This window comes from Vanellus vanellus (genome assembly GCF_965231255.1).
Source record: "Vanellus vanellus genome assembly, chromosome: 4".
In the NCBI taxonomy this organism is placed as follows: Eukaryota; Metazoa; Chordata; class Aves; order Charadriiformes; family Charadriidae; genus Vanellus; species Vanellus vanellus.
This window is the reverse complement of record NC_138909.1, coordinates 5,700,175-5,724,653: the sequence shown is the minus strand read 5'-3', so window position 1 is coordinate 5,724,653 and position 24,479 is coordinate 5,700,175. Positions and strand designations below refer to the sequence as shown.

The 24,479-nt window shown below is 38.2% G+C and overlaps 1 protein-coding gene across 2 annotated transcripts in view; it reads right to left on the bottom strand.

Moving 5' to 3' along the window:
- Positions 1 to 229: 229 nt before the first annotated feature.
- Positions 230 to 24,479, bottom strand: part of SYNPO2 (synaptopodin 2) — a gene marked incomplete at its 3' end in the record, with an annotated part of 91,152 nt that continues 66,902 nt past the window's right edge. Inside the window, exons 3-5 of one of the 2 annotated variants that reach the window (XM_082482008.1) lie at positions 22,841 to 23,631; positions 17,298 to 19,480; positions 230 to 796 (exon numbers count right to left, since the gene is read on the bottom strand). In XM_082482008.1, coding sequence (XP_082338134.1) covers positions 230 to 796; positions 17,298 to 19,480; positions 22,841 to 23,631 — 3,541 coding nt within the window. Of the gene's footprint in view, positions 797 to 15,297; positions 19,481 to 22,836; positions 23,632 to 24,479 lie in introns of those variants that run through there. The other variant, XM_082482007.1, reaches the window with a different exon arrangement.

Below are 24,479 nucleotides of genomic sequence, written 5' to 3'. Positions count from 1 at the left end.
ATATTTTTGCCTTTTGACAAACAGAACAATCTTAGGTTAGGTGTAAAACTGAATCTATTCTAGAGGCTGCTAGTTCTGCAGTCATGTGAAAACTGTGCTCCATTCAATTTTGCCTCCTCATTTCTTTAGTTCAGAGATGGTCAGGCCAGCAAGAAACTTTCCTTCTCCAACTCAAATGTAAGGCTTGTAAAGCTGGAAGAAGGGAAAATATGCCAGGCCCTTCAGCTGCTCATGTTGGACGCCTCCATCCCCTTGGCTGTGGATTGTAGTTTGAATCAGCTGTTGACAAGCAATAGTCAGACCTGGAATCCATGGACATTATATCAGGATCTGTTCTGGACTGTTGACTGGAGTAAGGATACTGCAGCTGAGAGCCAGCCTGCGTGGTGGCACTTGGGGCAGACAGGGAACTTTTTGGGGGTGATAAAATACCCGATTGCTTCCCTCCTAATAAGGCTACACTAGCACTTGGGGCTGGAGGCTCATAAGAAACTTTTTGTTTCCATTCATCTGGTGGCTCAGGAAGTGTTTTCCTGCGAGCAGCTGATACTACGTTAGCAGCAATGGATTCCTGCATATTTTGGGGCCCAAAAGCTTCATCCACTAGGCCAAGAGGGGATCTTGCTGCTGCTTCCCAGGGAGTCAGTCTCTTTCCAGGCCTGTCGGCTGCTGTGTCTGGCTTGCTGAAGTAATCAGGGGCAGGCTGAAATACAAGAGGAGAAGTAGGAGACATGGCTTGAGAAATGAATGAAGAAGGTCTCCCAGGAAGTGATAATGAGCGTCCACTGCTTCTTGCCTAGGAAAACAAAATACCAAATATAGTTAATAAACAACCAGAAAGGAAGCCCCTTCTCTTCACTTCCAAACTGGAACCACAGACCCTGAAAGCACGTGACGTCCTTGCAATCCCTTTTTATGTCTATGGGTACTTTTTAATACTTTAATTTAGTGGAAATAGTGGAGGTATTAAAAAGGAGGCAGAGAAAGAAACAGGAACAAAGACAGAGCAAATTGAGTTTTTGAGGAAAGTAAATAGACCAAAGACAGGCTTTTACAGAAAAGGTACAATTACGTTGGCAGCTGTGCAGCTTTTCCACTACTAGCTAGCGTGCCTTGTTCTGAAAAGACCATTCTCAATAATGAAAAAGGAAGTCATGTTGTGACGGTTCTCTGTGTGTTTACAAGATTCTTTCTAACATGCAGGCACAGCCTGATTTATTTGATAACAGGCTCTGTCTAGGACATCTGTCTGAGAACGTATCTTTGGCAATCTTGTTTTAAGAAAGGCATTTCTTACTCTAAAATTAATAGACTTTAGGTTTTACTTTTCGGAGCACAAAAATGAACACAAAAAAAAATCAAAGAAGTTAATGAAATCATGCACATAATAATACCCTTACAGGTTGCTACTTAACCTGGCTCCTTTAAAAGGCAATGCCCTCAAAATTTCAGTACATTCCGACCCATTTATAGGAGCAATCCATTCATATTTGACGAATCCTAATCTTCTTAGTAATGTAGCACTTTGAAACAGAAACTGTGTTCATGAGAAGGTTCTGCTACAACAGTCGTTCGGCAGCATGTGAAACAAGTACACTATTTTCTCCAAGCCAGACATGTTCTTTGTGTTACACAGATAAATTACATTGTTCTTACTAAGTAGTCTTTATACATGTGATTCCTAAACTCAATGATTTACACCCACTGATTCATATCCTGAGGTTTAAATGCCTTAAACTCTGAAATCCGGTGTGAAATTCCAGGCTCTTTTGCCAGAGGCTTTGCTAGAATTTCATTCAAACAACATTGGCCTTTGTTACTTTTCCTAATTAGCTTCCAAAACTTAAAATAACTGTGAGCATGATCTAGATACCAGCCAACAGGTATCTGATCATACAAGGTGTAGCTTATCTAGCAAAGATTCACATAGAAATTTCATGTTTTATAGGCTTTTGCATGGCAGGATTTTGACGCATTTAAGAAACTTAAAAAGACCTCTGCTTCACACGGGCTTTTAAGTTGTTTTAATATCAGCCTTGTATATAAGAGATGGAAACTGAGAAAGAGACTACTGATTTCATTATTTTCAGTCAGTTTGGTGGTGCTCAGTCTGAATCTTAAAAAAGGTGTAAGCAGATAAGGTTGTACAGGGGGATGAGAAAGTTGATCAAACAGGTTCACCTAGTTAGTCTACCTCTGTTAACTGCTCTCTGGAGGGTTCTAGAACAGTCTGTGCTGAGCAGATAGAAGATTTCCCCTTTATTTAATGGAGATTCCAGAGATGTGGAGGGAAGTGATACTGTTAAAAGAAGTGTTGCATAAAATATCTGACATTTCAAGACAGTTAGATAAAGATACTTTTTAGTCTGTCATGTTTAGAGAAAAACTTCAGAATTCATCAAGTTGCAGAAGTATCTTTTGGCCTAACCATTAGTGATAAAGCAGGAGCTAATTTTCTTTGACAGAGTTTCATCAGAGTATGATGATTTATCGAGTGTATTTCACTATTTGTCTAACAAAATGAGCCATTCTACTATGTTATGAAGGTAGAAGTTTCACTTGTAAAAGTAGAGATAGTGTAGACAAAATTAAACGTTCACATTATAGCAAGTTCTACATTTTTGTAGTACAGGTGTTAGATCAAATTCAACAGAAAATCAAGATCATTAAAGGAAAATAAGATGTTATTCCATGATGATGGAAACTGTTTTACGAATAGCTTTGTTATCATATAAGGCAAAGAAAGGGAACTGGCAGAAGAGAGCTAAAATGACCTCATAGACAAAACCTCTGTATGAATCAAACAATACAGTACACAGGAACTAGCACAACGTTTTGACAGCTGGATTCAGGGGCGTTTTACTGGCTTGAGTATCTCCTAAGTCCTTAATTTGGAAGACCTCAATGAACAAGTGTTTGTACTTTAAATCACATCTATCCACAGCAGCTTTACTGTCATGTAAATCATAAATTCAGCATGTAAGCATTGGTGTAGAAAAATCAGAATCTCAAATACCGATAATCTGGAGAATATTATTGTATCTTTTGAACTGATCCTTATGAAAAAAATGCACTTACGCAAAATACTTTGGATGTGGAAGATTTTAATCTCATAGGCAAATAAAAATATTTTCTTCATTTTGGTATGAGATTCTGCTCAGTTTAGTAGCTTTTGTGCAGCATGGGTCTGTATTTGGCTGGAATGTTAGGCCTTGCAGGAATACACAGTCAGCAAACTGGAACATCAGTCGTGCGTTGGGAATGAGCTTGGTTATACTAACATTCCTTCTATTCAGTTTTGTTTGTTTGTTTGTTTTTAACTTTAGTAAGGCTCCTAAAATGACTAGGTAAGAATCCAAATAGTTCATAATGTCTCATGAGGTGAAGAATGTTTCATTATGTAAGGATGGCTTTCCTTGGCTCTGAATAGGAGTACCCAGTAATCACTCTATTAGATGAAAAGGTCTGTGATAGATTTTTTCAGTGGAATTTGATTTACAGACTGTCAGGTAACCTACAGCAATTGTAACAATTTACTTGGCCAGTGAGAGATTGTGCCCATTTATCTGGAAAAACAGTATTGCCTTAAAAGTTGATAAATATTCTCCTTTTCTACCTCGGAACCCCAAGATAGGAATAGTTATTTCAAGTCTTGTCCATTTTGCCAAAGTACTGTTTGAAAGCACTGGCTTTCAATTTGCCAGAGTAGCTTTTGCTTTTTTTTTTCATTGATCTCTTGGATCTTGCATATTTATGTACATTTCTAGACTTCATCTTAATAGCCATCGTCTGAGAGATTTCATTCTGACAGAAAAACAGAGTAGGTTATCCAAAGAATGCCCCAGTGGACAGCTTTGTTAGGTGCTAAATACCTTGTTTGGAGACTAGGTACACTGGGTACAGTGAACACATTCAGTAAGATCTGTATCACGGAAGGTAATAAATGATTACTTCCTTCTGGATGACTGTTCAACCCACATCCAAATCACAGCAACAAGGCTTCTGCTTCAGCATCAAACTGTGGTACTGTCAGCTGGATGATTCTCATCTGTGGACAGTTCTTTAGCATACCTGGTCCTGTTTTGATATTCCTGGACCAGTCAGATTCTTCTCCTTTCCTACTTGGTAGCTTGTGTTTAGATACAGTTCTGATGATAGGCTGGTTTTAACTTTAAAATTCTAAAATGTGAAATTGCATATCTATTTCCTCTAGGTTTGGTAAAGTAAGGATTAATCTCTCCCTCCATGAAAGAAGGGCTGAACAGCGTGTGTTTTTAACTAAGAGTTATCTTTTTGGATTGTGAGAGGACAAAATCTGCCATGGCAAATAGTGTTCCAGATTATTTTCTTGGAAAAAGGCTGAAGTACTTTGTCCATTCCATAAGGGTCTGAAGGTATTTGAGGAAAAAGTTAAGACACCCCCACTTACTTACTAATTTCCAGTCATAATGTTCTGTCTGGCTGTCTTACTTTTGATGGGGAGGAAGAGTGGACCAATAATTTTTGAAGGGAAAAGCTATTGATAGAAGGAGCGGGCTGATTTCTCTACATTTCCAAAAGAGAAAAAGTTGTAACTATGCTAAAGGTGTGTAGAAGAAGTTTTGAGCACTCAGAAGATCCAAGAAGGTGAAAATATATTTGGCTAAAGTGAAGCTTAGTTACTTTGAACTACAGTCTTCCAAAAATAAATAGTAGTTGTCATCATCATCTACATTCCCGTAAGCTCAGAGAGAATGAAACAAAGTTTTATATTAATTTTATTTTTTACAAATCTAGGAAAATTAAACATCAGTTTTGGCCTGGAGCAATTCTACTGTGTTTTGTAAAGTGGCTGCGACTTGAAGCAGTTCTAATCCTTTGGATTCAGGGGAATAATTTTCTAATTTTCACGTCTGTTTCACAGAAAATGATTTAATTTCTGTTATCACCCATGAAAGAAATATAGCAAATGCATCAGTTATGGGCAGTATGCTGTAATGCCTCAGTGTTACCTCAAGGAGGAGGAATTTGGTTTCTAAGCCTACTGACTGCTAAGATTGTTATGGTGCTATCTGCTGTAATAAAAGTAATGCAATAGCACCCTGCACAGAAGATTTTTGTACATTGCATAGTGACATACTTTTGCAATAATTTATTGAGTTAAAATTTAGAATATTCCTATCTACCCCGACTTTATTCTGAAATTGAATAATCTTTGGCTTCATAATACATATAATCACACGTTTTTTCACAGTCAGTGGTAAATAGGTTTGAGGCGCTTGTAGAAAAGCATGATTTTGCTAAAATGTAAGTGTATCTCAAATGCAGGAACTGAGAGATGATCAATATTGCCTTGCTTTCATTGCAGTTAATTTTTATTATTGGTAGTGGTGTTCCTAGACTGAAAGTCTAGGTCTGAACATTTCTAAATTCAAAGCAGATCTGTTTTTGATATTCATATACTGATTTCTATCACTGCTTTGGTGTTCAGCCCCTTCAAACTAACAAACACAAACAGTGGAATTAAGGCAACATTTAGTCACTAGAAGTCATCATTCATTTACTGGACAGCAGCAGCCAGACGTAGTAATACTTTCTATTATTTTTCCTTCATATTTAATTCTTAGAGATACATCTTTTGACAAGCATGTACTAAAAAACATGTGCAAAACCCAGATCATAAGTGAGACAGTGGGAAATATGAAGTGCAAATCAAGAATAATTATTCTACCCTCTGTCTCCCTTAAGCTACAAGAAGATCATAAAAAGAGGGGTAGAGATTTTCCATTCTTCTTCCCAGAAATCGAGGGAGAAGGGAAAGAAGAGTGATGTGTTATCAGAATTATTTCATTATTATGTATTGTTTCATTATAATACCATACCAGCACTTGAAGTATTACGCTGCAAAACAAACCAGAACCCTTTACAGTGATGAATTTGTTCTTTTCCATTGCCTCATGTGAATGTTTTCAGAGGGAAAAATCTTTTCTACAGTAGTTATTGAAGGGAAAGTGATTCTTGGATCTCAGGAAGAGGAAAGGCAGTTCAGAGCTGTCCATTGCAATCATAGAGTCTTAACAACAGCTGCTGACTGCTTGGGTGTCTGTGCAAACAGACTAAACTTCAGGTTTAGGTTAACATTGATTTTAAAAAGGCGAACTATTTATAAACTGGTCAATGAAGCAAATGTTTATTATACCACAAGCTATTATACCACAATTTATAAGCTGTGCATTAATATCAACTCAAATGAATGTAATATTACTTCCAAAAGAAACTATTTCAGTATGTAAGTAAATGAATGTCAACACAGTACTTATGAGGTGTGTGCACGTATAGATCTGTTTAATGTAAGTTCAAGCAGTGTGAATGTCTACCTTTGATTCAATAATATTTAAATCAATAGTCCAGAAAAATTGGTTATTTGGAACTTACTGCTATTTCAAATTTCTTGATAGTTACGAAAAGTTGAAAGACAAAATGAGCAATACTTAGTTTCATAAAATAGTGCAAATTTTAAAGGCAAGAGTCAGAAAGATATTCTTCATTTTACAGACCAAATGGGAAGGCAAAATACTACTTAGTGAAATGATTTCACAGTAACTGTTTTTCTGTCTCAGGTGGCACATCTCCTTTACAAGTGAAAACCGTTCACATGTTTACATGCTGAAACTGCCTTGTCACCAGGTAAGGAGACATATATTAGATTTTCAAAAAAAATCGAGTTCTATTTTCAAAAGTAGGTTGGACTCTTAATAGTCCACGTCTCAGTGAAACTCTCTGCATTGTAGACTCCCACCTGATTAAGTCACTTCAAAAAAATTGACCTAGGTGTCTAAGTCATTAAGGCAGTTTTAGTTTTACTATTCATTTTAGACCTGGTCCTTAGTCCCATATCAAAGCATGTTCAAATCTGAGTTAACGTGAGCACCTGGCTAATGTTTACACAAAAAGAGGACAAAGGAGGAGGAAGTAGATAAAACAATCTCAAAAAATTACCGTCTTCATAAAAAGTCCAGAGTGATGCATTTCTCATTTTGCTTTCTATGGGCTTGTGATAGCTACTGCAGTGAGAGATCAAACCACTGAGAAAATAATAGGACAAAATAAGTAATACTCGATTTTTATGCCTTTCAATTCTTTCCTTCCATTTTCTTTAACCATAAAACAAGCGCTTCAGATTTTTAAACTGAACTGTGCATGGAAGTGAGACATATTGTTAATCTTATTATAGTTTTTTTCATCCCAAACCATTTACAATTTACACTTTATGTAATGAAAAAATAATAAATAATTTCTCTCGGAAATGCTGCCAGCTATTTTACAATACGAATCCCAAAAATTTTGAAATAAAATAGAAAAATCATATTTATTTGAAACTCTGGAAATAATTAATAGCAGGCTAAAACTGGAAAAGAGCATTTCGGTTAATGGGGATACTGATGGCTGTAGAGGCAGGGAATCTTACCTGTCTAACAATTAAAGCCTTGTCAGAGTCTGTACTGAGACTAATAATAGATTACAATGACATAGTTCATGTCTGATCCTGTCTTCCTCAAAGCTGTCTTGTCAGGGCTTGCTTTCAAAAATTTATAGGGAATTTCAGAACTGGAACCCAATTTATTCCATTTAGATTGTTTAGGGGAGAATAATCTTGTTTGCGTCATTAGTATACGAACTAATGAAACAGTTACTGTCAACCATCTTACACAAGCTCTGTGGCAAATTCTGCTTTTGCCAATACAGGCCTTTGTAGTTGTCAAGTAATGCTAGAAGAGAAAAGTGAGATATTAGAATTAGGCCTTCAATACTGCAAAGAGACGATATGGAAAAGAAATATAAGCATGCTGCTAACCTGTCATAAATTAGTTATTCAGCTGAGTTTGCACCTGAGTAAATGAAAGAAAATCAGTGCTTTCCATTATCGTTTAATCTTTATCCATATATGGTTATCAAAATACAATACAATTATGCCTATAAAGAGCGAATGGCTGAAACTTTTTTGGCCACGGGCATGTTAGCTTTCTTTGGAATAGACAGTTTGTTTCTTGTAAGGAAGACTATTTGCCGCCACCTTCTGGGCTTTTATATTACACAGCATAGAGGAAGGTCTTAGATGATGAAGGCTTGTGAATGAACATTTGAAAAACAAGTGCGAAGTTGGTCCTAGTTTCTGACCTTGCTATTTTGTATGAACAATGAAAACATTTTAAATTGATAAGAAGTAAAGGTTAATAATTTTTTTCCTGAAATCAAAGAACATAAATATTAATTATATTGTAATACTTGCAGGTAGTGGCACTATTGTTGCTGAACATATCCAAACTAAAAGATAGATTATCCAGTTCCTTATAATTTTCTTATCAAATCTTTCAAACTGAAATTTTCCATCTTAGTTGTTTGGGTTTTGTCTTATTTACTTCATCCCAAATGATCCAATCATTTCAAATGCCTTTCAGCTAAATGAACCTATATAGTTCAACCATTTCAAAGAGTGAGAGTAAGGAAAAATAAATGTCAATGAAAAAAATTTCTAGCATCCTTATCTCTGAAAAGTGGTACCACTACATGCTTTAGAACTGCTTTGAGACTAATCTTTGAAGTGTCTTGTATTTCCATGCAAACTTGCTGATGTATATTCAAGCTGAGAGCCTTATATAGGCTCAATAAGAGCACCTTGGCTTTTACAGCTAGTTCCTGAGAACTCTGTTAGCAGCGATAATACTTTGTTAGGCAGGACGAATTTATTCATTATTACAGGTCTAAGCTGCTGTAGACTGTGATGTCTTTGAGCACCACACAGGAGAACAAGGAGACTGTCCTTGTGCTTTCTCTGCCTGTCTAAACTGCAGGCTATGTTAGCCCCGCAGGCTGGAGAAGTCACTGGGATGTTTCACAGCTCCTGCTCTGGCTGCACAGCTGGGTTTTCATTCACAAAAAAGTAGTGCATGCAGGCATATGGAGACCCATGTCTCTTCCCACCATTGGGTCCGGACCTGAGGCTACACAATCACTGATCAGGACTGAGATGCACAGCAGGGGACAGCTGTCCCTTGATAGAGCCCGAGACCTCCTGTCTTGGCCCAAGCAGCCTCAAAGGGGAGAATGTCTGATTTGAATATAGGAGGGCAAGAAGCAGACTTTCAACAGGGTACAAGAAACAGGCAAGGGAAGGACAGAGAAGAGACTGGACAAAGCAAAACCAGGAGCTGGTAATACTTGATACAGAAGGAAAATCTGTATTCAGGACTGGCTTGGAGAGTGATGAGACTAGGATCTGATAGCCAAGGTTCCTGAGCTTGGATAAGCAGGTTAAGGAATGGAAAATTGGCCTGTGTAGCTTGCAATGAGGCTACGATGAAAAGACAAGGAAAAGAAAAAGATTAGTAAATGGGGCAAGGAAGGTACATTTAGGGAGAAGAACCTGTGCACACTACTGTATACTTTCCTCCAGAGTTCCAGGGAAATTTCTTCATCAGAGGAATGGAATTTGTCCTTCCTTGGTCTCTCTGCTGTCAGAAAAGACTGTAAGCCCCATTGGAAACCTGTCATCCTCCCGGTAGCTGATTCACAGGCGGAATGTTAACATGCGTTTGCTGCCAGTTAAGGTAGCAGCATGATGGCAGTTGTCTGTTGTGGTTCAAGCCATGCTGGAACAACCTCGTGGTTACAATATGCTATATGATAATATTCCAGGCTTTGATTTGTTGTTCTTAGAAAGCCCTTGGATCTTAAACACACAAAGCTACCTGGAAGCAATACTAGTGAATTTGGAAGGTGAAGTATTCAAAAACTATGAAATGTATTAAATTTCAGAACTTCTTTCCCACCCAAAGCTGTTTCAGGGCTTCATTTAGGAAATACTAAGATGATATAGCAAAGGGGTCTATTGTACAAAAGATGCTTTCACTGGATGGATTCCCTTTCTGGGTTTCCACCTGGAGACCTGTGATCTATTAACACTTACAGACTGATGTTAAGGATCACATACTTTGATACAGTAACTAGTAACTAGTTCACATGCTCTTATTTTGTGTAATCTTTTGAATTTTGAATGGAATGCCATCATGAAAATTTTTGTCTCATTTGTCCCACCTCTGCACTTTCTGACATCAGCCAAACAAGCAGCAAGGAAGTATGTGGAAACCTTTTCTGAAGAAACTTACAGCCCTGTTTGGTTCATAAAAGATATTCAGATAGCACGGCTAGGACTTTTAGAAAGATCTGTACATATCTAAAACTGTTTACTTAATCAAAGAAAATTAAACTGTGTGCAGATTTTGAGGTTTTCGGGTCACCTGCTTAGGTTGCACTCCTAAGTTATAGGCCTGTGGGAAATTTACCAAGATTCTAGGGAAAAAACTGTGTACCCAGGTGCCCATGCTTGGCTTTTGTTCACACTAATAAAACCATGTACCAACAACAACCTGCACAGTGAGCCTATAAGAAGTAGCATTCTCACAGATCAAAGAAAAAATCATTAGCACTTACTGACATTTAAAAAAAAAAAGTTCTTTTTTCACAAAAGCTTTCTTTAAAAAATAGAAGATTTTTGTCCATAGGTTGTTACTGTATGAAAACTTTTGCTTCTAATATAAATGTACTGAATTCTTTGCTTTGCAATCAGTTAAAGCTCACACTGACATCAATGTTTGCACCATGTCACTCTTTGTAATCCAACATGTATTACAGTGATTGGGAGTGTATTTTATTTCTGTAATGTTACTCCTTTTCTTCTGTTTGTTGTGCATTTCTTAAATCAGTTTCAATCTATTGTTTCAGATATAGATGGAAACATCAAGAGAAACACTCCATCTGTTCAACAGTTTAGTCTTTATCCCTATTTAGAAATGACCAGCTTGTCTTTCAATTGCCTGCTGTTATGAGGGGACTCTGTTTTAGGATGTCTGTCTTAATCACATACAAAAGAATCAAGGATTCTTGTTTGAAAACACTATTGTTATATCGATCACCCCACACAGGAAGCCTTCATCTAAATAATCTGTAAGCATGGCTCTGTAAGTTATTTTTCGCATAGCTGAGTTTCCTCAGCCTAAAGGAATGTGCAGTTATTATAACATACTACCACACAAGTTTATGCAGGTTTCACATGCACTGAAATTAAGAACAGTTTCTCAAGATCATCACAAACAGGAATAGATTTTTGCCTCTGAAAACTGCAGAGGATGACAGGAGAGTTGATTAGCTTGCTATGTAAAGAAAAAGTCTTTGCCTGCCTTACTCGGGGAGAAAATGTTAAAACCACGGAACTATCATCATATGGTTAGTCTTAGCTTGTAAGGGAAGAGTTCAAGTCTGCTTCTGTGGAGATCCTTCCAACATAGTACTTCACCGAACTTCAGGATTTTTCCTACTTTTAAAATCATTTCATAAAAAACCTAAAGTGCTTCCTGTAGTAAGCAACTGGCCTGAAAAGCACTTATGAAATACAGCTCTTGAGGGATTCCAACTCCTCCCTTATGTAATAATGTGCAAAGGTAATGTTTACTATAAAGTAAGAACAGTCATTGTCATCGGTACTGTGAAGTTGTGATGGTGGCACCAAGTGTGCTATGAAATGATCAGGCTCACGTATTTTCCAGCAGGGAGTAATTCAGAGCTTCTGAATCCGCACGTTTTTGAAGATCTTGTCAAGTTTCTTCTTTGTAGAACATTTCTATTTCAAGCTGAGTGGACTCACTATAAAATAACATTATGCCAAGCTGTGTAATTAAGGTTTGCACTTGCCATGCCAAGCTGCCGAAGCGATCAGTGGAATCCTGGGTGTTTGACTTCAGGCAAAGAAAGTTGTATCATGTTTTGTTAAAAAGGCAAGGCAAGACTGGAAGAGTGCATCTTTTTATAGCCAATCGTTTTTTATTCTTAAAGCTACGAAATCTGGTAAAGGATCCTGGAAAAAGAGAGGAGAAAGATTTTGCAAATTGTTAGTTTCACTGGTATTTCCCTACCTCATAGTGTACAGAGGATTCCCCACAGAGATGCTGGAGCAGCAGAGCATGATGGTAAGGCTGGTCCTTTGTTCACGTGTCATCCTGGATACTTGATAAACATTGCTCCTCCCAGATCACATCATCTGATGTCAAGTACTTTTTATAATTGCTTATAATCTTTTATCAGAGTTCACCTTAGCACTTTCGAAAACTCTCCTGTGTAGGAGCTGTCTAGGGTATATATTTGTAGATCGGTTGTCTCTCGGAGCAATAGTCTATTGATAGACCTTGCTTTTTTTTTAAAGCTCACTTTTTTCATTTTGCTGCGTGTTAGCATTTCAGTTCTTTCACAATATCTTTTTGTAAATAGTAGAGGAAAAAAGTCATGCCCAGTGATGCGAGCACTCTGTCATCCAAGAATAATCTAGACAATTTCAACAAAAGACTGGAAATAGCCAGGCAGCTCTGTGCAGAATAATTAAAACCTTCTTGCTGATTGTTTTCTTCTCCTGTACCTTCAGTATTTCATGATCCTCTGATAGGTATTTTATCCTGGGCAGTCTCTTGCTTTTTTCCTGGCATTTTCTCCCCACTGCTTGGCTCCCTCTAATCCTAGTAGTTTTTTCTCTCAAAATTGCTGCTCTGCCACTTAACACTCTTTTTCCTAACTGAACCACACACCAGCCTCTCACTTCCTAATTTTTGGAGCCTGCTGATACCTCAACCTCCTAGTATTTCCTTACTTCAAATACAAATTTGTGTGAATTCTGAACATTCGTTTTAGGGTGAATAACAGCACTCTGCCAAAAAGAAAATAAACTCATTACCGCATGATAGCTGTGGTGACAGCAAAATGGGTCACTGCAGTTTTAGGGCTGATTTTGTGTCTCGAGTCTTGAATGTCTCATATAAAATAAAACTAGGTATACAAAATAAAATAAATAAAACTAGGTATATAAAATTAGGATCAGTGCAAGAAGACTTCAGGCAAAATTGAACTGAAACATCCTTTTGATGGCTGATCTCAAAATGGCGTTGACTTGACCTCAAAGTGAATTGCCAGTGTGTCAAGGAAAGAATTGCGTATTCCCTGCTGCAAGCCTTGATATGAGCGTATTAGAAAGTCCCACGCTATCAGCCAGGTGCTTTTGAAACCCAGCAGCTCATTGTCACTGGATATTGTCACATTTTACGACACTGGCAAAATTATTTCTTCCATAAGAGAAGCAGAAAGCAAAAGAATGAGGCTTTCTTTTAAGAGATGGTAATGTTTACTCTGTAAATGTTCCTACAGAAAAAATTCATTGAAATATCTTTCTGTTTTTCTCATACTATGTTATCTTTTGCTGAGCAGGAACATGGTAAGAGTGGTTCCTCTGGAGAATGGGGAGAAGTTAAGCAGTTCTTCGTTCAAGAACTAAATTCTGTCCTTTATTTTTGCAACAGAAATACTAACTTCTTGTCTAAAAGCTACTCATCTCTAAACCAAACCTTTTCAGTTCAGGTTTTATAATAAGAGGTTTGTCACTGAATCAGAAATTGAAAGTATATAAACCCTTCATTGAGGTAGCTGTTCTCATGAAAAGATTGTATAGAATGTGAGATCCAAACTGATGCAGCATAGTACCTCCAGTATATGCTATAATAAAATGTGCTAAAACAACATAAAGCACTTAAATTCCTCTTTTCATGTGAACATACTGCAAGTATTCTTATTACAGGTGGCCTAAAGTTCACCGTTAAATATTCTTGAATAGTAAATATAACAGTTGCATCTTGGTAGCCTGGTCATATTATATTAAAATAATTCTAATAGCTTTTTCAGAAAACCATTTACAAAAGCTCACTGCCCTTTCAAAGTGAAATTTCAGATGGCTCCTCTCTACACAAACCATTTATTTTCTTGACATTTCAGCTATGTTTGATGTCATCGCTAGCTTGTAATTTGGACCCATGACAATGAACAGCTCAACTTTCCTCTACGTATCTGCTTCACAAGAGATTACATTTTGGATAAAACTGTTACTTTAAGTAGGCTAGTCTCCTGAAATATTAATAAGAATTACGGACTTACCTGATTAGTAAAAAGAGTCTTGAAGCCAAGTTGAAGCCAAGCACTATGCATGTAGAATGATGTGTATGTATGAAATTGAATTCAGAGCTGGACTTTGAATGGGATTTTCAGAAGATCTTAGCCAAGTTAAGAGGACTAGTGTCATTGGGGCTTTTGCTTTTAACTCTTACTGGTGCTTTAAAAAATCTTCTGTCATTGCTGTAGGCCATATGAAATATTTGTATTTGGATAACAGCAAAAAATCCAAATATGATCCAAATCCAAATTTTCCTTTTCTTTTGGACAAAGTAAAGAGAGAGACTACTAGCTATATTTTATATTGCTATCACAGAAGGTTACACTTTGCTTATTGCTGTAAACATGCATATGATTTAGTTGACTTCCTCAGTGAACTTTTGGGTTGTGCTGGAAATGAAAGAAATAGCAAAATGATTTTAAAGATGACAATTACGCATTTCTGTCTCTCAGGTGAATTTAGTTCTAGACAGATGACTCAGGAAACTGAAACGTTCTGTTTCGTCCACAGCTCTCCTCTAACTCCTATTAACTTGACTTCTGTCTTTCTGGAGAGCTGATTTCCTTTGGATGAGAATATATCCCAGCTTCACCTCTTGTTTCTTCTGCTGATAATTAGAATAATGTCTGTTATTTCTTACTTGGAAAGTGGTATGCCATGTAGGCATATATAAACCTAGAAGTTAGATTTCAGTAATTCACATATTTCCCATAGGAACCTCAGTAATTGGTGATGAATTACAAAAGTTACCGGCCTGAGCCTGATACGAACTGGTGGTCATGCTGTGGCCATCTTGTTAGTAGCCACATGCATCAACATCAACACTTGTGGTGGAAGTACGAAACTGCTAAAAATCTCATCACATAAGGAAATATTCTTGGGGCGGTGAACAAGCACAGAAGTGTGATTATAATTTAAAGACAAATTTTACAGGAGGAAACTGAGTAAAAACATGTAAGGCAATATGAGGCTGATTGGATTTCTATGTATCTCTCAAGCATCACTACTTATCTTTGGTGGGGTATCCTTATTCCAAGTAGATACTAGCGTCTTAAGCTTCTACCTATAATAGTATATCTAGCATCAGAGAAAACTGAAGGAGGGAGGAAAGGGAAGGGGAAAAGGAAGGGGAAGGGGTAAAAGAAGGGGAGGGAGGAGATTTCATATTAATGGAGTAGCATAGAAAATAAATTTCCCCTAAAATATACTGTCAGTCTGTAGATGTAAGTGAAAGAAAAAAATAGCAACCAAACCAAAGAAAAAAACCCAAACAGGCAGAGAGGAAAGGGACAAGTTTAATGATAGAAGAAAAATACAGATATTGACAGAGAAGAATAGATAGAAGGGAGATCTCCAAAGGATTAAAATATTGCTACTTCCTATTTTCAGGTAAATTCACTGTAATTCTTTCTTGAGTTTTCCAAACTATTGTTTCTTTCAAAGTTTCCCATCATTCTCCGGAATTTTAAGAGGGAGATGGATCACTTGGTCATTTTCTTCTAAATGCAGTCAGTGTCCCAATCCAAAATTTAAAGGGGAGAGTAGAATTTTGGAGGTCCAAAATTAAAAGGAGTGATTTTTATTGGCTTGATTAGACTTTGATTCCAGCCTGCTTTCTGCACCTACAACCAAATGCATTCTTCTCAAGTTTGATCGCAGTTTGAGTTAAGATCATGGGACCAAACTGAGGAGATGTTGTTCATACTCAGGAATGTTTTCTTCATCAAGATAGATAGTTCTACTAAAACCCCTATGATATAAAAGGTCTGTAAACTGCTCTATAGCTAGCTGGATGGTAGTTTAAACATACATATATCAACAGATTCTGCCACCTTTATTCACGAGTAATGCTTTAATCTTTAGTTTCACACTTAGGATGGATTTTAATACCCTTAGTTGTGTGAAACAACACCTTGTTTCAGACCTAGCACCACTGGTGTTAACAGGAGTGCTTACTGAAAAACATGCTTAACTATTCAAATATAGCTCCTTGATTTCAGCAAGACTGTGTGTTCACTGCAATATTATACAGTAGGTCTGCAGACCACGGACACTTAAAAATTTTCTACAGTAGCAGTATTTCAATACTTAGGCCCCAATATGACAAGTAAAAGGTGAAAGTATAAGACCAGAGTAAAAATATTTAAAGTGGGAAGAAGCACTGTAAAGCCCCAAGTGAAAATAACAAAATGTGTACGAGAGACCAATAGAAAGACATGGTCATATTTATGATTTACTGTTAAATGCTAATTTCTGTGGCACGTACTACTCTGGTTGCAAGAATGAGTACTCTTGAATACTTGTATCCCTTCGGTTCTTAATGACTGTGCCTTCACAAGAACCTATTGCATTACATTGCAGCTGCAAAACCCAGCTCACCTCTCTCACTGTTCAATAATTTTGATTTACTGGCTTCTATCTTACTTGCTGGATTCAAAGCAAACTTCGGCTAAAAATATGTCTGTACTTGGGCTGTCAAATTTCCCCCAAAAGGGGAATCCTTAACAATTTTTCCTGCTGTCTTTCCATCTCTTTTAGTCTTCAGAACACTCTAGCATCTCTTATAGGACATTCTCTGTGAAATCACAGAGGCAATTCATGATTTTGGATCACAGCTGATCCACATAGCTTACAAACTAAGCCCCTGGCTAATCAACCAGATTCCTGTGGAAGGACCTTTGAGCCAGGACAGATTCTGACTGAATTCAGTGGGGCTCTGTGCAGGCCAAAGGTCTACCCAGTTGTATTCTGCTAGTGATCAGTCAGAGTCTAATACTGTATCTATTTTATGCTATGTTAGTAATACATATGACTATTTATGTCATTTAATAAGGCACTTCTTTAAAAAGAAAAAAAAAAGTCCTCAAATCCCTAGGTCATTAGAACATAGTTGGGGAGGGGAGCAGAAGGAAAGCTCTTCTCTATTAATTTGACATACCAGGAATATTGCTTACTGTTGTTTCTGTTGTAGTAGTCCTAAAGCAAAAACCTAGTGTCCTGCTTACTTAGTACAATGGTATCTATTAATTTCAGGTTGTTACGTGTATAAATCATCTGATAATACGCATAAATGTGCTAAAATTTGTATCTATTTTGATTCCTTAAAAAAGTTCAAATATTTTGGACCCAGATTTGAGGTGGTACATCTGATGGTACTAAGTACACTATTGGCATTGTTTCTGCGCCAGGGTACCACTGCCAGCGATTGGTTGCAAGCAAAACGGACACTAAGTTTCAGCTATAAGGTTTACTCTTCAATAATTGATGGCTTCCACACCTGTGCAGTGACGCCAGCTTTCTTTGCTGAAAATTTTGGCCTTGGAGCAGTAAACAAAGAAGATGTGGTGGTTTCTGGCTTAGAAAATGCAGAATAGGCTGTAGGTGAATATGATTCATTAACTGGGATAGAGGCATTTGACTGGAACGAAGGTTGTGAACTGTAGGCTGGCACGGAGTACACTGAAGATGCCCGGGCATTAGTAGGAGAGCCAGCACTAGGTGGTCTTAAAGGTAGAGCTTGCTTTGAAGTGGACAACTTCGATGTCTGCTTAATACCAAGGCTTTCCTTAGTACTAGGAGGTTGAAAAGTAAATAAAGATGCATCGAGTTGATAAGGCTGATGTTTCATAATATCCAAAGCATTGAGACCTTTCTTAGGTTTTCTTTTTGTATTTTTGGTAGTGGCAGTGGACTTAGAGGAAGGCTTGGTAGCAGCAGGAGGATAAGATGGGCAGTGGATGGGATTATAAGCAACAGGTGGAGGTGCTCGGACATTAGATGAATATTTCCAAGAAGCTGGTAGAGATGGAGTTGGAGATGAGGCTCGTGCCATGTTTGCCTGCACAGTCTCTGAATCTACCACGTACTTCTCCATTCGAGAGTGCCTTCTGGCAAATAGCTGTGCTCCTTTTCCACTCATAGCTGGTGGCATCTCAAAGGGTGGCTTTGTTCCTTCAGCACTTGGTGTGACTGGTGTTGTCTTGGGTGTATGGTTTGGACTGGCTAGGGTTGCCTGAGGCCCTTTGAAAGGACCAGCTAGGTTGAGAGTACTTGGGGGGTGGGCAGGAGAATGAGGATACTGTGGAGATTTGAGTGGGGCAGGATATGCTGCTTGAGGTGAGGCTGGTGCTGGGAAAGAAGGAGCCTTGTTAGAAGCCACAGCTGAAGGTGACCAAACTGGTGACACTGGAGTACCAGCAGTAGGAGAGATCTTGAGTGAAGGCTTTGGAGCAACAGGGGGAGGGGCCTTTTGTTTAGATGCTTGAGTCTGCATGAAATTGCAAGCTTCTGCTCCCAAACTGAGGTAGTCTTCTTCAGGTCCTGACTCAAAACCAGCTCCAGTACCTTTTTTGCCCTCTGCATTGTGTACAAGGGACAACAGGGCAGGATTAGGACTTACTTTCGGTGTTTCTTTGAAAGTGAACATAGGTTTTGAAGTGCTTCTTCTCTTTGCCTCTTGCAGTATCCCAGTTCTTTTGGCTGGCACCGCAATCCGTTCATCTCTGGATGCTATGTGTTCTGATGGCTCAGTGGGTGACCACACAGCTGGGGCAGCTCTGCTGGCTACAGGAGCAGAAACAGGTCTGTATAAAGCCTCAGGTGGTGGGCTAATAGAGCAGTAAGGAGGTGGTGCTGGTATATCTGAAAGAGGACTAGTGACATTTCTTATGGGTGAAAATGGTGCAGCTGCTCGGTTTTGAACACCAGAAGGGAAGGGTTTAGCTGTTTTATTCAAAGACGCTGCTTTTTGAGCTTCAGAGGACTGAAAAGAGAGGTTTGTGTCTGGTGCTAAACCAAAGCCATTTTGTTGTACCATTTTGCTATGATTCTGGCTGATGCCCATGTAGCTTTTGCTCACACAGGTCTGCTGTCTTGACATTTCTTCCTCTTTAGTTTGATAGACTGAAGAGCTTACTTTCTGGAAGTTTTCTGACATGGTGGCTTCCCTTCGTTCCTCTGTATGCACGGTGCGTGCCTTCATCTCCTCTTGCTCAGCTGTAATCTGGTCCATCCTCTGCCGCCTCTTGGCAAACATGAGGGCCCCTTTACCTGTGCTCTCTGGAAGAGTCTGCATCTCGTCTCCACTTTTTGTCTTCTTTTCAACCTCAAGTAGACCACTGTCCCAGTCAAATGTCACAATCTTACCGTCGTTGTCAATGTCAGAGAAGAAATCTTCATCTATTTCTGACTCACTTGTTGCAAGCAAACTCACTTCAAAAGAGTTTTCTTTGTCCCCCTCTTCGCCTTCACCTTCTTCACCCTCGTCTTCGTCACGTTCTAACTCCCCAGTACCGTAGCTAACTAAAGTATATTTCCTCGCCCTTTGACGACGCTTCTTGAACATCAACACCCCCTTGGAATTGGGATTGGGAGCTGCTGTCAGCAGCAATGCAATACTTTTACATTTAGATTTGGCTTCTTTGACCTGCTTCTCTGATAGACTCTCACTTCGCCGGAGCCCTATGGAAAGAGTTGAAGTGCACATTTAATTGCATGCAGCCTAGAAAAATACAAGGAGACTAATAACAAATAGTTCTGCATTTATCTATACTGAAATTTACCCACCGTCCCCTTCCCCCGTATTAAAACACTTATTTTCTTTTGCATGGAGAGGTCATCATCCTTAAGCTTTTCCTACAATATCAACTGTGCTGTAAAGTCCATACCCAGCATTCCTTAGAGTCACACCCATGCAAGTTCAAAGGCTACACCACTTTCTTTAGGACTTTCTTAGTTCAACAGGAATGTTACATGTGTATTTCTAGTGTTCTCGATTTTTATTACCATAAGTAGTCTCAACAGCAACAGGGAAATGACATTTTCTCATTTATTCACTTTCTATGGTCTGGTATTTACTAAATATTTGAGCACAGTTCCTAGGCTTACTGCAGACATTCCCAGCCAGCCAGGCCCATGACTGGTTAACACCTGGGACCAAATGAAACTGAGTGTGTTCTGTCTGATGGTGGCAGCAGCTCCTGCCATGTATGTGTTTATTTTGCTCATATGTATTACAGAATGTGTATAGTTGATATGCTTCTGTGTATTAGCTATTTAAAAGCAAGTATATATCCAAAAAGACATACAGAGAAACCATTAGCATTAACTTTCAGCCCCTTGGAAGACATGGGAGTTTCGCCATGGTAAATGAAAGCAGGTTTCAGTCTTTTAACAAGCAATACTTGCCTAAAACATAATCCAGAATTGTATAGGGTATAACAGCTCCAGAATATTTGTTTTGAAAATGTGGCAACAGTGAATATAGATTTAAGAACTGAATGGAGGAGGTTCAACTAACTTCTCAAGAGTATTCACTAGCTTATATCAATAATACGTATTTCTTAAAGCATAAATTACTGGTTTTCATCAAGTCGTGCGGAACAGGAATAGATGCATCTGTAAAGCTGATAGGTGCACTGTATATCAGCATGACTGCTTCCTTGTTATGTGACATGGAGCATGTGCTTCATGGGGCAGGTGGTGTTCCTGTTATTTTCCCTTCCTTATATTCTACCACCGCATCTCATGAATGACAGCCTCAATAGCTTCTCCCTTTAACAAAGCTAGAATTTAAAGCTGTTCCTGCCTAAATCAATGATCCCCTTCCACTTAATTTCAAAAGGAAAAAGCATGCCTCTGAAAAATGAAAATAGAACAGTAAATTGTTTAGTATATTTTGCTAGTATAAATAAAGCAAACTCATTAAAGAAAGCTATGTGATGTATTTTCTATTAGTGATCCTTTTAGCGATGTCAGTAGATTGAGTCTGATCCTTCTCCTATTAAAGACAATTGGAGTTTTGCCATTATGCCAGCCAACAGCCTGACTGGACCAATGGTTCTCACATGAACTTATAAAAGAGAAAAGACCATGGCACCTGAAACAGCAGTTTGTAGTATTTTATTTTGAGAGGGCCAAATCACAAAATCCTTTGACACTCCAAATGCTTACAATAGTCACCAAAGACATTTTCCAAAAGCATGGGCTTTAGTGTTAGAGTGACTTTCCAAACAAAAATGGTCACACTTCAGCATGTAAGCTCTATGCTTTCAACTAAGCTACTCGCATCAGCAGTGAGTCTTTTTCTAGGAAGGGGGTTCAGCAGGTACCTATACAGTTCTGTGGAGAGAAAAAATTGAAACTTTTCATTTTGCTGGTGTATTTTTTCGTAATTCATCTGAATAGTTACTTAATCAATAGTTTCAAAAGATGGCAGAAGAAATGTTACCTGCTCGGGTAAATATAATCTGATTACTATTTACAGACAAAATTTCTGCTAAAGAGATCAAACAACTATAATCAATGTTCTTCTCTAGTTTAGACTTAATTGCTGCATTATAATTTCTAATTTTACGAAAAACATTCATAGTATTTCCTGCACACAGATTATTCCCCTGTGCTTGGCAATTTGTTTGTTCTAATTTGTAGATAGGATGATGATGATGATAATAATAATAATAATAATAAAACCAAACATTTTTATAGATTAAATCAGTGGTTCCTAAGGATTATGATCTGCCACTAGGTTAGAAGGAATTGAGACTGTCATAGTTGAGATGGGAAAAAGACAGAATCTGTGTCCTACTTGAAGGAAGGGTTTATCATGTAATATGTAGTTCGTTCTTTGTACTTTTGCGTTATTAGAGAGGCACTGCAAGTAATTCTCTAAGAAAGACAGGCACAGTCCCACAGTTGGTTCTAAATTCGCAGCCAAGATGTAAAGCATGTGCACTTTTCTTTTATGCTTCATTTAATATGCCAAAAATATGTGGATTGCATACAGACACTTAGGCATAAGTAACTGCTTAATCCACTTGCCAATAAGATACAAATGGTTATCATGCTAAAAATATGCTTACAGAGGAATTAGCAGTGGCTTAGCAGACTAATTCCAACACTGCATATGAAATAGCTTGTTGCTACACTATATCACTGCACACATTCAAGCACCTTTGACATACTGCTACTAAATCCCCAGACAGGATTCTTAACATTGTTGGGAAAGAGCAAGCAACCAATAGAAAGGTCCCAAATGAATAAAATAATAAATAAATCAACAGATAAATAAATAAATAATATGTATCCACACTCAGTTAATTAATATTGGATCCAGTTGCAAATTTACTTTCACGTAAACTTCTTGGACGCATTTTGAAGCTGACCTCTGGGTATGGGAGTCAGAAGAAATAGCATGTTCACTTTAGTCTCGAGAAGACTGACAAAACTGAAAGGATCATGTAACAGTTATACATATGCTAGTGTCTGTCAAAATCTCTTCTGCAGGCAACATCAAGCTTTTCTACTAGCCTTTTTTATTAACTTTTAAGAGCAGCGGCATGGTTTTGATTTTAGATGATGCAAATGACAATACAAAATTTTTGCTATAAAAGGAGAAATCCACAGGATTCAGTTAGACATGTGCAAGCAACTTGGGTTTTTTTGTTAATATTCTACAGATTGCCTCTGAATATACATTAGAAGACCTGCAGAATTCAGCCCGTTTTGGAGATGTAAGTATTTTTCATTGGGCAAAGTCATGAGTTAATTTTAAAGTGGAAGTCTACTGAGCAAAGTTATTCAGCAGAGTTAAGGCATGGGTATATTCCTGGCTCATCACCAGGAGCATTGTATTACTTTGAAAAAGTATATAAAGCAAGAACAGAAACATTGTTTAAAAGAAAAAGACAGAGGGAAAGTTAGAAAACTGCAGAAAAAAACTCTACTTTTTTTTTTTCTAATGCAGTCTAAATTCTGCAATTATGTTTAAAGATACAAAAGATACCCTCAGGCAGTGCAAATGATTAGATGGGACATACTTACTTGCGTGCCTCGCCCTGTGCTTGAGAGGTCTGTGATCCCTTTCAGAGTGCTGGTTGTCTTCTCCCTGCTCTGTGCCTTCTGATGGGATTGCAAAGGAGAGGAGGGAAGGAGGTGCTTCTGACTGCCCTCCTTCCACTTGGGAATCAACACACCCCCTTTCAGCTGGAGACCTGAGTGCTTCCTTCTCCCTCTCCGAACAGTCTAGGATCACCTCCACCCTGGGGAGAGATGGAGCTGCACCTTGGATCCTCTTGACCTCTTTGCCACTAGAAAACTGGACTACTTTGCTTGACCACTGAACGTTGCCCTCTTTCACGCCCAGGGGAACTGCGATTACAGGGCTCGTCCCGTCTTGTTGTACGCTGGGTCCTCTTCCTGAAGGGGTGCATTTTTCTGCCCCTAAGAGAGTCACAGCAGGAGCATTGGTGCCCTTGTGTGCGTTATTTGAGAGCGATAACTGCAGCTCAACCATAGTACCTGGCCGCCTTTCTTCTGTCTTCCCTCTGAAAGCCTCATCTGTCACGAGCACTTTGGAGGTGCCTATCACTTTAGGAGTAATTCTGTGGCTTTGTGTGGTCTCTTGTTTTGTTTCAGAAAAGTGTATATTGCTTTCTTCTGCTCCCTGGTGAGTCTCACTGTATATCTCTGTAATGCATAAATCTCCATGGGGTATTTCTTTTGCTGTGTTAATTTGCAGTGTAGTACTCTCCCTGTAGTCGTCATTTTTTATGTTATCATGCTTTCCATTTTCTCTTTCAGCACTCAAGGTTTCATTTATTCCATTGGAGGATCTGCACATGCATAAACAAGTAATTTGAGAAATTAAGCTGCTGTAAGTACAGCAATTGTAAGTACAGTAACAAAAGCAATATCGGTATAGTATTTTTTACCCTATATTAGTTGTGGTACCAGCCAGCAGGTCCATTTAAGTAGAAGAATTTTCCCAGAATGTAGATGTCTTAAATTGAAGCATCTTTGTATCTTTCAAAATTCTTCAACTTAACAGTTCAGTAAGAGGGAAATTACACTACTGCAGTAGAACTATGATCCTACTACCATCCTTCTGCAATGTTGAATTGTATCATTCCTAACATCAGTATGCTTTCACAGACACATTTCTGTTACAGTGTTTCCAGACAAATGCTACTGAGACTTCTGGGACAATACTTCTTCGTATTTCACATGTGCATGAGAAAATTAACTTCTCATGACACCAGAAGAGTGGTTAATTTTTGGTTTTCTGGCTACTACTGCAACTGTTTTAAGCACCATCCTCACATATAGTTCCTGTCCCAAATAGTTTACTCTCTAAGGTAAGTACTGGGTGAGGATCAGAGGGAGGGGAATAAATACTTAAAATACACATTCAGAGAATTACTGTGAGGCTCATCATCCTTATATATCATGGAATAATTAAAACACTCAAGAGCCTATTCCAGTGATCCAGTGAAAAAGAGTAGCGCACCCATACAATATTTCCTAGTTATTAAAAAATATGTATTTCTAACTGGCAAACATATACCTCAGTGTAGCTCCCTTTTTAAACAATTCATTCCCCTGGGCCAGTTAGGCTGTTTTACTGTTGTTAGGACTCCTAGTGTACTCTCTAGCTTCTTCTTTGAGTGCTCTGGGCTGTACT